The 15,727-nt window shown below is 55.3% G+C and overlaps 1 protein-coding gene across 1 annotated transcript in view; it reads left to right on the forward strand.

Moving 5' to 3' along the window:
- VWC2 (von Willebrand factor C domain containing 2) overlaps positions 1 to 13,898 on the forward strand; it is a gene marked incomplete at its 5' end in the record, with an annotated part of 30,984 nt that extends 17,086 nt beyond the window's left edge. Inside the window, one exon of the mRNA XM_079786460.1 lies at positions 13,745 to 13,898. Coding sequence (XP_079642586.1) covers positions 13,745 to 13,896 — 152 coding nt within the window. The 3' untranslated portion in view covers positions 13,897 to 13,898. The remainder of the gene's footprint in view (positions 1 to 13,744) is intronic.
- Positions 13,899 to 15,727: the final 1,829 nt, after the last annotated feature.

The following is a 15,727-nucleotide window of genomic DNA, read 5'->3' on the forward strand; positions in this document are numbered from 1 at the left end:
CTCCTCGCTGTGGGGGAGTGGACGCGTGAACGTCAGTGTTTCCGCAGCAAAGAGGCCGGGGAGAAGCTCCCTCCCGGGGGACCCGGCGACCCAAGCCCGTGCGCTGTGGGGAGGAGAAGCCCGGCGCCCGTGACCGCGATGGGCAGCGCTGGGCGGCTCCCCGCCTGCAGGGGGGACCCCTTCTCAGCACCGAGCGCCTCTGGGCATCGCCCCTGAGGCTGCTGACCGGCTTGTGTTCCCAGGAGGCCGGGCCGGAGCCCTGAGGCCCAGGGGCAGTGCCCCTGCGGGGGGTGCGGCGGGGGGCTGGCTCCTGAGACGGGACCACGCCTCCAGTCTGTGAAAGGAGTACCCGGGAAAGGGGTGCCTGGGAAGAGGGTGCCTGGGAAGGGGGTGCCTGGGAAGGGGGTGCCTGGGAAGGGGGTACCTGGGAAGGGGGTCTGAGCAGCCTCTCGGCCGCGCCATCTTGGTTGGCATGACTGCAGGGGACACTCCTAACAGCCCTGTCTCCAGCCGCCGCTCTCCAAGTCCCCGTCACAGGCTCCGAGTTGGCCTGGGCCCCCTGCTTCTGAGGCGCTGAAGACCCACAGGTCAGCCCGCCCGGGTCTCAGGCCGTGGAACTGCTCTCCCCTTCCTGAGCCCACGCGTGGCTTCTGCCGTGAGCCCAGCCCAGGCCCCGGCCACACAGAGAAAGCCCCATCCCGAGGCGAGGAAAGGGGTGCGCAAGCAGCAGGGAGCCATTCTCTCCGCCCGGACTCCGGGCAGGCACGCAGCGGCATCACCCACCTGACCTTGCCCCGTCCCGCCCCGTCCCTCCCCGTCCCGCCCCGTCCCGCCCCGTCCCGCCCCGTCTCGGCACGTAGCCAGCACCATCTCCGTGCTCGTTGTTCTTTCCCCCGTGCACACAGGGTGCCTTCTGTTTACGCCGCAGCATGGAACCCGCTGAGTGAAGTTCAGCGCTTCTTTTTTTTTTTATTGATTTTTTACAGAGAGGAAGGGAGAGGGATAGAGAGTCAGAAACATCGATGAGAGAGAAACATCGATCAGCTGCCTCCTGCAGACCCCCCACTGGGGATGTGCCCGCAACCAAGGTACATGCCCTTGACCGGAATCGAACCTGGGACCTTTCAGTCCGCAGGCCGACGCTCTAGCCACTGAGTGAGGGCAGTTCAGCGCTTCTTTATGCTTCTTCTTGCTCTTTGGGTACATCCCCCTTAGGGTCTCGAGTCAGAGAGCTGTGTTTAGAAATTATTGGAATTAATTCTTTCTTGTTTGTGGATACGTTACCATTTGCAAGGATTTAAAGTCATGCGTTTCCCTTTGTATTCAATTTTTTGTCATCAAGACATAATTGTACTTGTTGAGTCAGCAGAAATGTTCCAATGTGCAGCCTGTATGAATACGGCTCCTCCGACACGGGCAGGGAGCCGGGGCCAGGGAGCCAGGACGTGGCTGCTGTCCTGATAGCAAACTCTGGATGGCTCTCCCTGGCCTTGGAGGAGAGCCTGGACGAAGTGGAGCCGGATGTGGGTGCCGCGTCAGACCCGTAGGAGGAGGATGACTGTGCTTTTTAAAAACTGGATTCAGGAAGGATGACAGCCCTGGCCGGTGTGGCTCAGTGGTTGGGCGTCGCCCGTGCACCCAGAGGCCTCCTGTTTGATTCTGTCAGGGCACATGCCCGGGTGCAGGCCCAATCCCCACCCAGTAGGGGGCGTGCAGGAGGCAGCTGATGGATGTTTCTCTCCCATCGATGTTTCTCTCTCTCCCTCTCCCATCCTCTCCCTGAAATCCATAAAAACATATTTTAAAAAAGAAGGATTACAGGTCACAGAAGGACTCGTATTGAAAGGTTTGATCCAATGATATCAAAACAACAACAGCTCCACAGTTTCAGGACCACAACCAGAAATGAGCCTCCGTGCGTCTAATCACGTGTCTACCGTTACATTTGTTGTACGATATTCCACAGATCGGCCGTGGCTAGTTGTCTTCTGACCTTGAAAGGGAAACCGTGTTTGGAATTCTTGGTAAAATTTCTGCTTGAAACGTGAACGCAGTTCTTGTGAGAATTGAGCGCTCTGCAATAATTGAGTGGGATTGGTGACTAATCCACGGCAGCTGTCCACGCCGCTCCCACGTAGGAAGCTTCCACCAAAGCACAGTTACACGTCTGACAGTCACAGGTCGCCGGACGCCAAGAGCGGCGCCTCCTGTGACAGTAGCTCAGGCGGACGGGGCTCGGGAAAGAGGGAGGTCTGGGTCGGGGACCACCGCGGTGACCTGGCCTTGCCCTCACTCGGCTGACCTGCAGCATTAAACACCCTTCCTCCCGACGGAGGGAACAGCCGCTCCCGCGCAAGCTGCCAGAGTCGCTGACGTCAAAGCTGGTTTGGGAAGGAAGTGAAAACGGATGTAACGTTTTTAAGACGAATGCTGGGAACTCAGGTGATTGGAAGCAAGTTCACGGGAAATACGTGAGACGCACGGCTAAGAATTAGAGCGCGTGTTTTCCCTCCTGTGTATTGCAAAGCGTAGGGTAAGATCACAGTTTAACCACATGTGGTGAGCTGGACAGAGCTGCACGGTGTGTCTATATGCATGTGTGTCTATGATCTGTGCATGTGTGTGTCTGTGTGTGCATGTGCACGTGTGTGCCTGTGTGTGTGTGAGTCATATGAAGATCCTCCTCTCCAGGAAAGGCTGGCTCCTGTATGGCCTCACGTCGAATCTTTCCAAAATTAAGAGCCGCAGTTCATCATACAACAGTATTAAGCTGCGGTGGGCGCACGCGGGCAGAGGGCAGATGCGGGCGCCACACAGGCCGACTTCTCTGAGCTTCGGGCCGCTGCTCAGAGGTGCTCAGAGGCGGGGTCCAGGCTCAGAAAGGAGCTTCCCCCCTGCACCGGTGACCTGCAGCGCCGTCAGCCTCGTGGACGGCGAGTCTCTGACCCGAAGGCAGGACCGGCTCAGCCAGCCATTCTGGGTGCTTGTTCCTCTCCACCCCGTGCTGAGTCAGCCACTCAGCTCATCGACAAGGCCAGCACCTAAGCAGGTACCGCTCATTCTTTGACACCCACGGAGAGAAAGCCCCGGGACCATCCCCAGTGTGGACAGACACCGCGAATCCAGGCAGGGGCCCCGGGCCCCGAGCTGGCCTGGGGCCGGGCGGGGGGGCAGGCTCTGTCCCACCCACTGCGGTGCCTACTGTGTCCCAAGGGGATCACAGCCACGTCTGGGCCCCACCTTCCTCCTGTGTCAAAGGAAATAGATGACACGGGAGAGAACACGTAAGAACTCGCCGAAAAGCATCTGTGAAATGCGTCTTTGTCCCACACGACCGTTCTGCGCGGCACCCACGGTGTGTGCCTGTTCTATTCGCGTTCCCTTTTCCGGCCGAGTCGTGTTCTGATGCAGACACACCGCCGTCTGCCAATCCCTCCCCGCTGGCCGAGTGCGCCCATGAGGAATAAGGGCCACGAGGGGTTTGTGCCCACCTTCTCGTGCGCACACACTTCCCCGTCTCTCAGGGCTGGGTCTTGAGTTGCACGTTTGTGTGTAAAGCCAATGGGCAGTTTTCAGAGTCGGTGCCGTGTCACACCCCCTCCAACCATGTGTGCGAGTCCCGGGGACACGTTCTCCTCACCAGCACTGGGCACTGTCAGTCATGATACACTCAGCGGTGGGGGAGGAGACACTTTCTCTCTGCCCTTCTAGGCCCTTCTGGCGGATCTAAGCACTAACTGACAGGAGACAGCGTCCCAGGAGGAAAACAAACACATTTAACTTCCGAGGTGCGGTGTCCCAGGGGCATGGGCCTGAGAAGTGACCAGGCAGACGGTTCATTTACCTTTTTAGACAAAGAAGCTATTTTCGGTGAGGATGCAACTAAACAAGGGAGTTTCTGTGTGGGTTAGCGAATTGAAGAAGAAGCACGAGGTTTGTTGACACAGATGCCTGAGCCCTGGACTCTCTGTTTCCAACAACAGGGAGGGGCGGGCACCTGCTCCTGGGAGGCTTGTTTCTCGCTTTCCTGGGGGAGGAGTTGAAAGGGCGTCAGACGGTCCTTCTTGCACCAGCTGTTTCTCCAGTAACTTTAATTCAAAATAATCAACATGTCAACGTGGCATACTTGGGGGTGGCCTGCCCTGCACCCCATCACGGCCGTTCTGCTGGGTGCGAGGCGTGTCCGTCGTGGGCCTGTGCCCTGCTGCGGCTCGGGGGTGAAGGTCCCACTGGCTTCAGGCGTTTTCGGGGTTTGGTCGGGGTTTCTCTCCGGCAGGGCCTAAGCGCTGAGCACAGAGGGACTGGAGCGCGTTGGGTCTGAGTGTTGTGGCCAGTGACCAGCTTTCTGAGCTCTCAGAGCCCCTCCATTCGCAGCCTGACCGCGGGCTTCTGTGTCTCTGGGTTTCCGTCCCTCTCCTGCCGTGCTCCTGGCCGGCTCATCCCTGGCACTTCCTGTCTGCCCTCCTGACTCCCGGAGGGCACGCACGGTGCTCTCAGCCGCGGCCCAGGCAGCTGGCAGGTTTCCCAGCATCCCCAGGGTGGGCGGCGGGGTGCATTCGGGCTCCCCGGCTGTGCCCTCTGCAGCCCAGGCTTTGACATCCACAGCCATCGACGCTGGCGAGCATTCTGGCTGCCTCCAGCTTGCCCGCCACGCTGCCAGCGGGATGCACCTCCTCGCTCACGAGGGCTCGTCTCTGGATCGGGCCCAGCCGGGCCCTCGCGTCCTCAGCTCTCTAAGGACTCACACATTAAACACACGGCAACACGCCGAGCTCGCTCCCCGCGTGTCTGGCTCCTCTCCCGCTGGCGGAGTGAGCATCTCCTGAGATGGACACGCTCACGGCAGGCAGAGCCCCTGGCCGCCCCCGCAGACGGCCGGCTACCTCTGGGAGGTCACTGCTCTTTCTGGTCAATCTGCTCAGACCTCGCTGCTGCGTGCGGTCCTTACGCCGCGGGGCTGTGTGCATTGCCCGCCCTGTTCCCACAGCTGTTCGTCTTCGGGGTGAGGGGGGTTTTCACTCTGACTGCTCTTTGGAATTGTCACCATGTATTTTGGCGAGGATTTTCTTTTGTGGAAATGTTACCCTTTGCTTTTGGAATGTTGATATTTTATTATTTTTTTAAAATATTTCCATTGATGTCAGAGAGGAAGGGAGAGGGAGAGAGAGAAACCTCAGGGATGAGAGAATCCTGGATCAGCTGCCTCCTGCAGGCCCCCTCCCGGGGATGCAGCCCGTAAGCCACAACCCACCACGCGGGCCTGTGCCCTCCCCGGAACCTCACTGTGACCTCTGGTCACCACCAGCCACGCTGCTGGCCCGAGTGTTGGGATTTACATGTTTATTTCCCAGTGGCTGGCCTCCGGGGGAGCGCTCCACCCCGTCCGGACGCAGGGTTTCAGGGGGACGTGGTGAACCTTGTGGTTCCGTAGCCGTCATTTCACCGCAGCAGAGAGCCAGGGAGAAATGCCGTGGAGCACCTCGCTCTCTCGTGGGAAAAGGGGGGCTTTGTGCTGTGTGGCCCTCGTGGTAGAATATGGGGGCAGATCTGGCTCAGTGTCAACAGAAACCTAATGACGAGGACGCCGAGGGCATGACCTCCGGCTCCTGGACATGGGTGGGCAGACGGGTGGCCGTGCTTCTGCGACGGCAAAAACCCTGACACCCTCTTCTGTCCACAAGATAGTCCAGCACGAATGACAGCACCCAGGCGGCAAGAAAGCCTTGCTCAGAAAGGTGATCACGGGGCGGATGGCAGCAAACGGGAGACCGTGACCAGGAGGCCTGCGGGCATCGACCACTAGGCCAGGGGCTCCCTCTGACGGGAGGGCGCAGAGGCAGAGGGAGCTGGGGTGGGAAGTGGGGTGGAGGGGGCGTGATGGGATAGACCAGTGGTCTGCAAACTCATTAGTCCACAGAGCCAAATATCAACAGTACAACAACTGAAATTTCTTTTGAGAGCCAAATGTTTTAAACTTAAACTTCTTCTAACGCCACTTCTTCAAAATAGACTCGCCCAGGCCGTGGTATTTTTTGGAAGAGCCACACTCAAGGGGCCAAAGAGCCGCATGTGGCTCTCGAGCCACGGTTTGCCGACCACGGTTCTGAGTTGCCAGTGCTGACAACAATTCAACTAATCATGGAGGAAAAAGGGGAATTTGAGGGTCTGCGCCTGCTCACGGGGAAGCAAGGGCACCTGTGTGTCTCCTCCCAGGAGGGAGGGAGCCTTTGCAGTCAGCGTTTTCCAGAGCACAGCAGGGTGTGTGTGCGCGTGTGCGTGTGCGCATGTGCACGCATGTGTGTGTGTGTGGGGAGGGGGGGGTCCTTGACCTCCAGATAAAATTCACGCTGTTGAGACTTTCTCAAGTCGTATTAGCTTCTTGACAATGAGCTCCCAGGGCCCGTTAAGCTTCCCTCGGCCACGTGACCAGCGCTGGGCGCTCCATCAGCCGCGGGATTGAAGGTGCCAGGACAGAGACTGGCCCAGCCAGGGGGATCCCTCTCTCCCAGTTCACGCGGAAGGACATTTCCAGAATCGCCACTACAGACCCGTACGTCTGGAGCTGGAAATGTGCAGACTCCAGGGCACCCGGTGGCCAGGGTCAGGAGTAGAGACGCAGAAATGCTGGGGGGGGGGGGGGGGGCGGGAGATTTGCTGAGGGACGGCATTGGGGCACGTGAGGTGCTCAGGTAAGTCCAGGAGCTCCGCCGGGCGCTGCGGGAGTGGGCTTGGTGTCTGTGGAGAAGAATGTGGGCGGGCACCGCGCGATGGGGGTGGGGCGAGTCCGGCGTTCGGGTTTGGGTGTATTACGCTCTATAAGCCCATGGAGGTCCATGTTGTCCAGTTGGTGGTTGGGCTCTGGAAGTCAGAGGTGGGGCCCGGGCCAGAGAGGTGAATGTGGAAGTGACCCAAGTAGATCCCGGGAAAGGATCTGGGGTGTTACCTAAGGCGGCCCTTGTGATAAACTTGAACCGTGCAGGTGTGGGACATCAAGTAGCTGCTAGCGAAGAGGCTGCTCTACGCCAGCAGGACCCAGGGCAGGCCTAGGACCGAAAAGACCAGAAGCTTTAACTTCACTTTTAAGGGTACGTAAGGGATTCAGTTAACCGCCGGAGGAATCACACCACGTGACACAGATGCAGTTGCAGATCACACAGCACTTTATTACTCGCACACGTTCCCGATGCTGCAGGCACAGGCTTGATGGGATCCCGGTGTGCTGTCCTCTGGGGCCCGGCAGCTGGGCTGGTCCGGTCTGGGTGCAGGGGGCCGGCGTTCCTCCCCGAGAGCTCGGTCGTGTCTGGATCAGGAGGTACTAGCCGTTCTTCTGTCGTCTGGCAGGAAGGGGAGCGTGGAGCGGTGTCGCTTGCCGGACTGACAAAAGGACGTGCCTTTGTGGCTGCCTGGACTGGCGAGCGCCGTTAGCTGCCGGGATTTATTCTTAAAGCCTGTTCCGCGCCCGCAGCCGTCCAGGCGGCTATCGGTGAGTCACGTCAGGGCACACGTGTTAATCTCAAACAGGGCGGGGCTGCATGTGGTTCTCTGGGGAGAGTGCAGGTCACTCTGAGTCAGTAACTGAAGTTCAAACCCTTATCTCCGGGGCGCACACGCTCAGGGCAGGGGGGAACGTGGCCTTAATACCACATTTTACGTTTCCAGGAAAGTTAACTCAAACCTTGTAAAACCTTCCTACTGGTTTTAGACATTCTGCAAGCATTTTTAAACATTTCTGTGTTTTACTACAACAGGAGTGACCTCTGGGTCCCCATGGCCAGAGGCCAGCTGTGGCTGGATCTTGGGTGAAGTCATTGGTTGGCTGGGATCAGCAGTGGTCCTCTGGGACTTCGCTGGTGGGTAGGGTTTGGGATGAGATGGGCTTGTTCTTCTCCCAAACGTCCCCTCTGCTCCGTGAGCAGGGTTATTCCATGAGCAGGGTTATTCCGTGAGCAGGGTTATTCCGTGAGCAGGGTTATTCCGTGAGCAGGGTTATTCCGTGAGCAGGGTTATTCCGTGAGCAGGGTTATTCCGTGAGCAGGGTTATTCCGTGAGCAGGCTGCTCCGTGAGCAGGGTTATTCCGTGAGCAGGCTGCTCCGTGAGCAGGGTTATTCCGTGAGCAGGGTCATTCCGTGAGCAGGGTTATTCCGTGAGCAGGGTCATTCCGTGAGCAGGGTTATTCCGTGAGCAGGGTCATTCCGTGAGCAGGGTCATTCCGTGAGCAGGGTTATTCCGTGAGCAGGGTCATTCCGTGAGCAGGGTCATTCCGTGAGCAGGGTTATTCCGTGAGCAGGCTGCTCCGTGAGCAGGGTTATTCCGTGAGCAGGGTCATTCCGTGAGCAGGGTTATTCCGTGAGCAGGGTCATTCCGTGAGCAGGGTTATTCCGTGAGCAGGGTTATTCCGTGAGCAGGCTGCTCCGTGAGCAGGGTTATTCCATGAGCAGGCTGCTCCGTGAGCAGGGTTATTCTGTGAGCAGGGTTATTCTGTGAGCAGGCTGCTCCATGAGCAGGGTTATTCCGTGAGCAGGGTTATTCCGTGAGCAGGGTTATTCCGTGAGCAGGCTGCTCCGTGAGCAGGGTTATTCCGTGAGCAGGGTCATTCCGTGAGCAGGGTTATTCCGTGAGCAGGCTGCTCCGTGAGCAGGGTCATTCCGTGAGCAGGGTCATTCCGTGAGCAGGGTTATTCCGTGAGCAGTGTCATTCCGTGAGCAGGGTCATTCCGTGAGCAGGGTTATTCCGTGAGCAGGGTCATTCCGTGAGCAGGGTCATTCCGTGAGCAGGGTTATTCCGTGAGCAGGCTGCTCCGTGAGCAGGGTTATTCCGTGAGCAGGGTCATTCCGTGAGCAGGGTTATTCCGTGAGCAGGGTCATTCCGTGAGCAGGATTATTCCGTGAGCAGGCTGCTCCGTGAGCAGGGTCATTCCGTGAGCAGGGTCATTCCGTGAGCAGGGTCATTCCGTGAGCAGGGTTATTCCGTGAGCAGCCTGCTCCGTGAGCAGGGTTATTCCGTGAGCAGGGTTATTCCGTGAGCAGGCTGCTCCGTGAGCAGGGTCATTCCGTGAGCAGGGTCATTCCGTGAGCAGGGTCATTCCGTGAGCAGGGTCATTCCATGAGCAGGGTCATTCCGTGAGCAGGGTCATTCCGTGAGCAGGGTCATTCCGTGAGCAGGGTTATTCCGTGAGCAGGGTTATTCCGTGAGCAGGGTCATTCCATGAGCAGGGTTATTCCGTGAGCAGGGTTATTCCGTGAGCAGGGTCATTCCGTGAGCAGGGTTATTCCGTGAGCAGGCTGCTCCGTGAGCTGAAATTCCGATGTGATGAATGACTCTTCACGGGTTTTGTGGGCCTTGGGGCAGACGTCAAGGTTGACTTGGTGCGGTTAATTGGGAGGTTCCAGTGTCCTCTATTCTTTCTTCCCAGTGGCTAATTCATTTCCAGGAGGGACTCTGTGGGAATACAATCACCCAATTATATGGAGAATGAACCCGGGCAGAAAGTGTCCATCACACAGGAAGAACCCCATGCCGGAAGCAGATCCAGAGCTGAGAGGGGGACCCAATTATGTCAGTGTGACCAGCAACAATCAGGGAGCAGGCTGAGTATCCCACAGCTTCGCTAGTCCTACTAAGTGTCAATGTCTGTACTGTGTGCTGAAGCATCAACAGAAAATACGCTGGGTTTCTGGTCACCAGGCAGATGGAGCTGAGGTCCACGAAACGCCTCCTATTGCAAATGCAAAGACTGGGAATATGTGTGTATATGGACAGATGGTTTGCTTTGCTTTTGAAATAGGTAGCCTAGTTTGAAAGAAAACAAAGTGAAGTCCCTTAGGTTCTAGAAATGGAGAGAGAGGCATAAACCAGGGTAATGTCGGGCCGTTAGGCCGCAGTGACTCGGCCTGGCGAGGGCCCCAGGGACTGGTGCGATGGTCCCTCGTGGGGACGAGGGCCAGGAAGAGTCGCTGTCGATGTCGCTGAGCCTGAAGGTCAGCAGAGTTCCTGCACCAGGGACAGCCAGTCAGAAAATGTAAGAAGCCCGGCGATGGAGTGCTGTATTGTCACCGAAGGACAGATGCAAACTGTCTGAATGTTTTTATTCCCTTTTCCACGCTTAATTTGTTATAATGACCATTAGTCTTTAAATCCGAAGAAACACCAAGCTGAAGCCTTTACAATGGCGTGATGACCAAATTCCTTATGTGAGAAATCCAAGGCCATTGGCAGTGCTTCAGAGGAAAGTACGGCTCCTCGGTTACCCATCCCTGGGGCGGAAAGGGGAGCTCGGCCCATGAACCAAAAAGCTGTGGGTTCCACCCCGGTCGGGGCCCCTGCAGGAGGCACTCAATGGACGTTTCTCTCTCTCTCTCTTCTTCCTTCTCTCTAATAGCAATAAAAACATTAAATGGGGACTTGTAGACGACAATGACTAGAAGCCAGAGAAAGGGGCTTTGTTAGGTCGTTTGTTTTCATTCTGAGTTTAACCAAAGTCTGGGATGCTGTTCCCAGACTAATCCAATGTGGCACCAAGCCACCCAACTTAATCTGGGGAGGATATTTTATCCAGATAACTCAAGAACTGTATTCACGTCTATAAAACCAAACTGGTAACAAAAGATTGAAGAATAAATTAAGAGATAAATGTGTGGGTTGATGGTTTTCATTAATATTTTATACTTCAAGTAATGTTTTTGTCTACAGCTTTTATTCAAACCCTGTTTAAAAACTATGATTACATGTGCACAGAATTTATACAAATATTTTTGGGCCTGGCAAAATCTTCCCGGAGTTTGATATGCAAAAGATATATGAATATATGCACTCTAAGAAAAAACCCACACCACTCTTTATCTATGTAGTTTATTCTTCTCAGAGAGAATTTAGGTCACAGGTTCATACTACCTTTGTTCGGCCCTTGAACAACATTTGAAATACATGAGAATGTGTGCACAATTTATTGCTAAAGAATACAGCCAATAATTACTGGAATTTTCAGCCTTTGAAGTCCCAGTCATTTGCTTTGTGGGACATGAGAAATTGTCTTTTCAGAGGATGACATGTGGCAACTATTGAAGTGAGTTGAGAACCTTAACAAAAATGACCCAGTTCTTTTCAGATGTTTTGATTAAACATGTTCCATGGAGACGGGAGGCCTCCAGGTGGAGAATTGCTGCTGCGATCCTCATGAGGGAGATGTAAACACCAGAGCTCTGTGCAGCAACGGGGGCGGGTAAAGGTGTCTCCGACCGCCTTGTGTAATCGGACTTAATTACACGGAGACATTCTTGGATTACTTGCTGGAAATGTGTCTGTCTTTTCCAAAAACTGTGACTAAATGCAGGGATGCTGGGCTATTTCTCTCTCACGGTGCGGACCCCCCGAACCACGGGGCCGCCCGGCTTCCTGTGCCAGGCTCCTGCCTCCTTCCCGCACGCGGCCCGCCCCCAGGCAGGCTGGTGAACAGGGCGATGGCTCTGTGGTCAGTGGGAGCATCAACCTCGGAAGTTCTTTTCTTACGTGGCTCGTGGGTGTATAAATGTTTCTTTGAACACTGAATGCAAACTATTAGAATCGCCATCATGTTCTAGAACAGCGGTCGCCAACCGGTGGTTAGAGCCCGGGCTCGCGGGCTGCGAGGAAACGCGCCCCTGGGAAAGCCTCCAGCTCGCGGGGCAGCCCGGCCAGAGCGGGGAAGGAGCTGTGTTGTTGTTTCACGAGCCTTGACGTTTTATCCTATTTTAAGACCCTCTTCCTCCTCCTGCTTTCTGACAGCCCGACTCTGCCTTCAGCCGTCACCTGTCAACGGTTTTGCTCGGCGCGAGTAAATGGGGCCTAATTAGCTGGAAATTGAGTCTCTTAATTGCAGGTTGGAGCGGCTTTGCCCCCTCTCGTCTCAGGGCCTGCCAGGCCTGCCACGCCCGCTTCGAACCCAGGTCCGCCCTCCCAGCGGCCCCGCAGCTCTGCCGGGTTGGTTCTGGGACGGGCGTGGAGGTTCGGACTCGTGTCCCCACCTTGACTCCTCGGGGCGCTGCGGGGGCCCAGCTCTCCACCCGGAGCCTCTGCACACGTGGAGGTGGCGCCAAAGGAACTGGAGCGGAGGGTGTGGGACCAGCACCCCCACGTGGTCGTGACGATCAAATGAGAGACTTGTTGGAACACAGGGCTTTCCCGGCTCGCTCACCAGCCTCCCGGGGGCCCTTTCAAGGTCAAAGCCGAGTCAGGGAGGGCGATCTGTGCTGTGACCGTCCTGGCTTCCCTGTTGGTGGGGGACACGGACCACAAACTGGGTGTTCGGAGCCTCCTGTCTAGGCCTCACTTTTTCCCCTGGTGAGTTGTCACTTTTTTGGCACCAGTGGCCGTATTTAAACCTTCGTTTGTTGTTGTTTTCTTTCCTTTTTTAAAATATATTTTTATTGATTTCAGAGAGGAAGGGAGAGGGAGAGAGAAAGAAACATCCATGATGAGAGAGAATCACTCATCGGCTGCCTCCTGCAGGCCCCACACTGGGGACACTGGGGATCAAGCCCGCAACCCAGGCATGTGCGCTGACCAGGAATCCAACCGTGACCTCCGGGTTCATAGGTCAATGTTCAACCACTGAGCCACGCCGGCCGGGTGTTGTTGTTTTGAAATAGGTAGCGATTTCCAATGGTGCCTCCATCATTTCCCTGCCCCTCCCCCATGCACTGCTCGCCCCCCCCCTCCCCGCGCCCCCTCCCTGCGACCCCCCGGAGTCTGGGCTGAGTTCTGCGAGAGCGGCTGGAAGCATGTGCTGTCACGGCGGGCTCAGGGTCCCGCAGCCCGTGGGTAGGCTCCTTCCCGTGCTTTCGCTTGGATGAAACACTCGGTGGTGAGCGCGCTCAGACGCTCCAAGCAGAGGAAGGAGGTGAGAACTGGCGCGCTGCGCAGGGTCAGGGGCCTCATGGCAGCCGCAGCAACGACAGGCATTCCGTCCGGCCTCTGAGCCAGGAGTGTGGGCACAGCATCAAACTGGTTGTTTCAGCGCCTCGGGAATCCTTCTGATGGTCGCGTCTCCCTGCCCGCGGCCTCACCTGAAGGGTGGACGTGGCGCCTGTGTGGGTTGAGGGCTCCTGTGGCTGTGGGTCGAGGATCCCCACGGTCCGCACGGGCACCCGTGGAGGATGCAGCGGAAGCGTGCGTGCGCGGACGGCGGGTCTCAGCCGGGGTCCCAGCGCAGCACCAGCATCAGCGTCACCGGGAATTTGTTCCCAAAGCCAGCGTCAGAGCTGTGGTTCGGAGCTCTGGGGGCGGACCGGAGACACGTGGGAAGAGCCCTCCAGGGGACAGGTCAGCTCTGACGTCTGAAGAGCCGCCCCACGTGCTGTGGAAGCTGCAGGAGACACGGGTTGTTTCAAGCAGCTCGCTGTTAAACTTGCCCTCCGCAAAGTGCCTGAAGAATGAGACTGGTTCTCCGAAAGTCACGGTTAATTATGCTTTTTCTAAGGTTATTTAGAATTAATTAACTCAGATGGTTGCAGACTTGGCCTGTGGGTAATAAGGCCCCAGGAGGGTAACCTGTTAGTGAACATAACAGAGCTGTCCATCACGTGGACAGTTTTTAAGTCACATTGGTTACGCTTCAGGAAGAGCATGGGGGGGCTTCCCATTGGCTCAGGACTTCTCTGTCCTTCGTAAAGGAGAGCGAGTGAGACGGGGACGGGGAAGCCGGCCGCCTAGTTGAACCCATCGCGTGTTTCTGCATGTGCACGCTACAAACATGTCTCTGTGTTTCAGGTCCCAACTGCTTTGCAGAAACCGCCGTCATCCCCGCGGGGCGAGAGGTGAAGACGGACGAGTGCACCGTCTGCCACTGCACCTACGAGGAGGGCACGTGGCGGGTCGAGCGGCAGGCCATGTGCACCCGCCACGAGTGCCGGCAGCGGTAGGCCCGGCCGCACGGAAACGCCGGCTCCTTCTGGAACACTTCCCTGATGGAACATTCTAGAGGACTCTGGGAAGTGCCTCCCAAAAGGAGACTTTTAATGAGGAACAATGGGGAATTGTTGGTACTTTTGCTTTTCTTGGTAACAATTACTGCAAGAGAAGGAAATGGATATATTTCAAAACATCACCGAGAACTTTGGGCATGAAGCCCCTCTCTCAATAAACGTGCTATTTTCAGAGCAAGTACAGTACAGTTCAGTATTCTCTATGCAATTATTTCTATCCCCCTGTCAGAGCTCACCGATGTTTTCTATAGATACAGATTGAAACGCTGTGCTGTCCACCGTCCACCCTGTGCACCTTTTCCGTTCTGACCCCATCACGTGACATTGTTGGGGGCTGATCCTCCTTCACACCTCAGAATGCTGTACCCATGAACAGGTCATGAAATAATGGGGCTGATTTCTGCTGGGGTCCTGCCCACATTCTGTTTCATTGCAGAGGCATATGTCTATCCTTAGGAGACCCAGTGCGATTCACAGAATATAATGTTCCCGTCGTGCACCTTATTGCTGTTGTCACCTCCATGCTCTGTCGCTTGGGAAATGCAGGTGTCAGGTAACTAATGGGCACTGTTTCTGTTCACCTGAAGCACTCCTGCTGGATGGACACATAACATACATGTTTCATATTCACTGACATCACTTTGTCTCCTAATCATGAATTTAAATTGTCCCCTAGACCAAGGAGCAGGGTGAGCTGGACAACTTGCATCATTGTTCCATCCAGCTGAAGCAAACAGTAAAAGAGGGGTTCCCTTGACTGACTGGAGGGGAGTTAAGGCAAATGAACTCTTGAGTCTATGCCTGAAGTCTGAATGGACACAGGAACCCCAGCACTCCATTCAGTGGATTCCACTTCTCCTCAGAATGACCACAGCTTTGGCCCTAAATTATGATTACCCAAAATTTCAAAGATAAAGCATATTATCAAAGCTGAGGAGGCACCCAGGCCTATGAGACAAGCTGAACACAAAGGGCAGAAACCAAGAACAACAGGGACAGAGTTATAGGGTCTCCAAAGAGTGGCATAATCAGACTCCATGCAAGATAGCAATGCTGTGCTCAAGGAGGTACAGGATAAAAATGCAAATCTCATCAGTGTCTTAGAAACCTAACAGGCCAATCAAATGGAAAAGAACCAAATAAGAATTTGGAACTGAACAATATAATAACTAAGATTAAAGATTCAGTTGAATGAGTTTAATAACATATTAGACATAGTTTAAGAGAAAATGGTGAACTTGAAGACAGAGCACCAACAAGAAGCATATGCAGAAAATGCATAAGGAAGCACAAGAGGGTAAAGAATGTGGTGAGCTTTTAAAGCTACAGAAGGTGAGGAGGGAGGGAATGGAGCAGAAGCAACACTGAACGGGTAATGGCTGGTAGTCCTCTGAAGCTGATGAACCATGTGCAGTGAAGAGTTCCAGAGTAGCAGCACTACCGTGAAACAAGGGCAATAAAAACCCCACCAGCAGCAGCAGACAAGCACAGATTCCGTTCACAAACAAACAATTGTAATGGTATGGTATCCAAAGGAACCACGAAATTCTGGAGACAGTTGGATATTTTCAACGTAAAGAAGGAAAATAACTGCTAATTTAGAATTCTAGACACAGAAATAGCACCTATAGATCACTGCAGTACCCACGGTGCCCCATCAAGTCTAATGTGGAGGCTTCCATCATTTTTACAGACAGTGTGAAAGTCATAGTAATTTTACTCCCTTGGCCTCTTCCTTACACATCTGTTGTTTAGATGTATTTTAATT

This window comes from Cnephaeus nilssonii (genome assembly GCF_951640355.1).
Source record: "Cnephaeus nilssonii genome assembly, chromosome: 12".
Taxonomy (NCBI): domain Eukaryota; kingdom Metazoa; phylum Chordata; class Mammalia; order Chiroptera; family Vespertilionidae; genus Cnephaeus; species Cnephaeus nilssonii.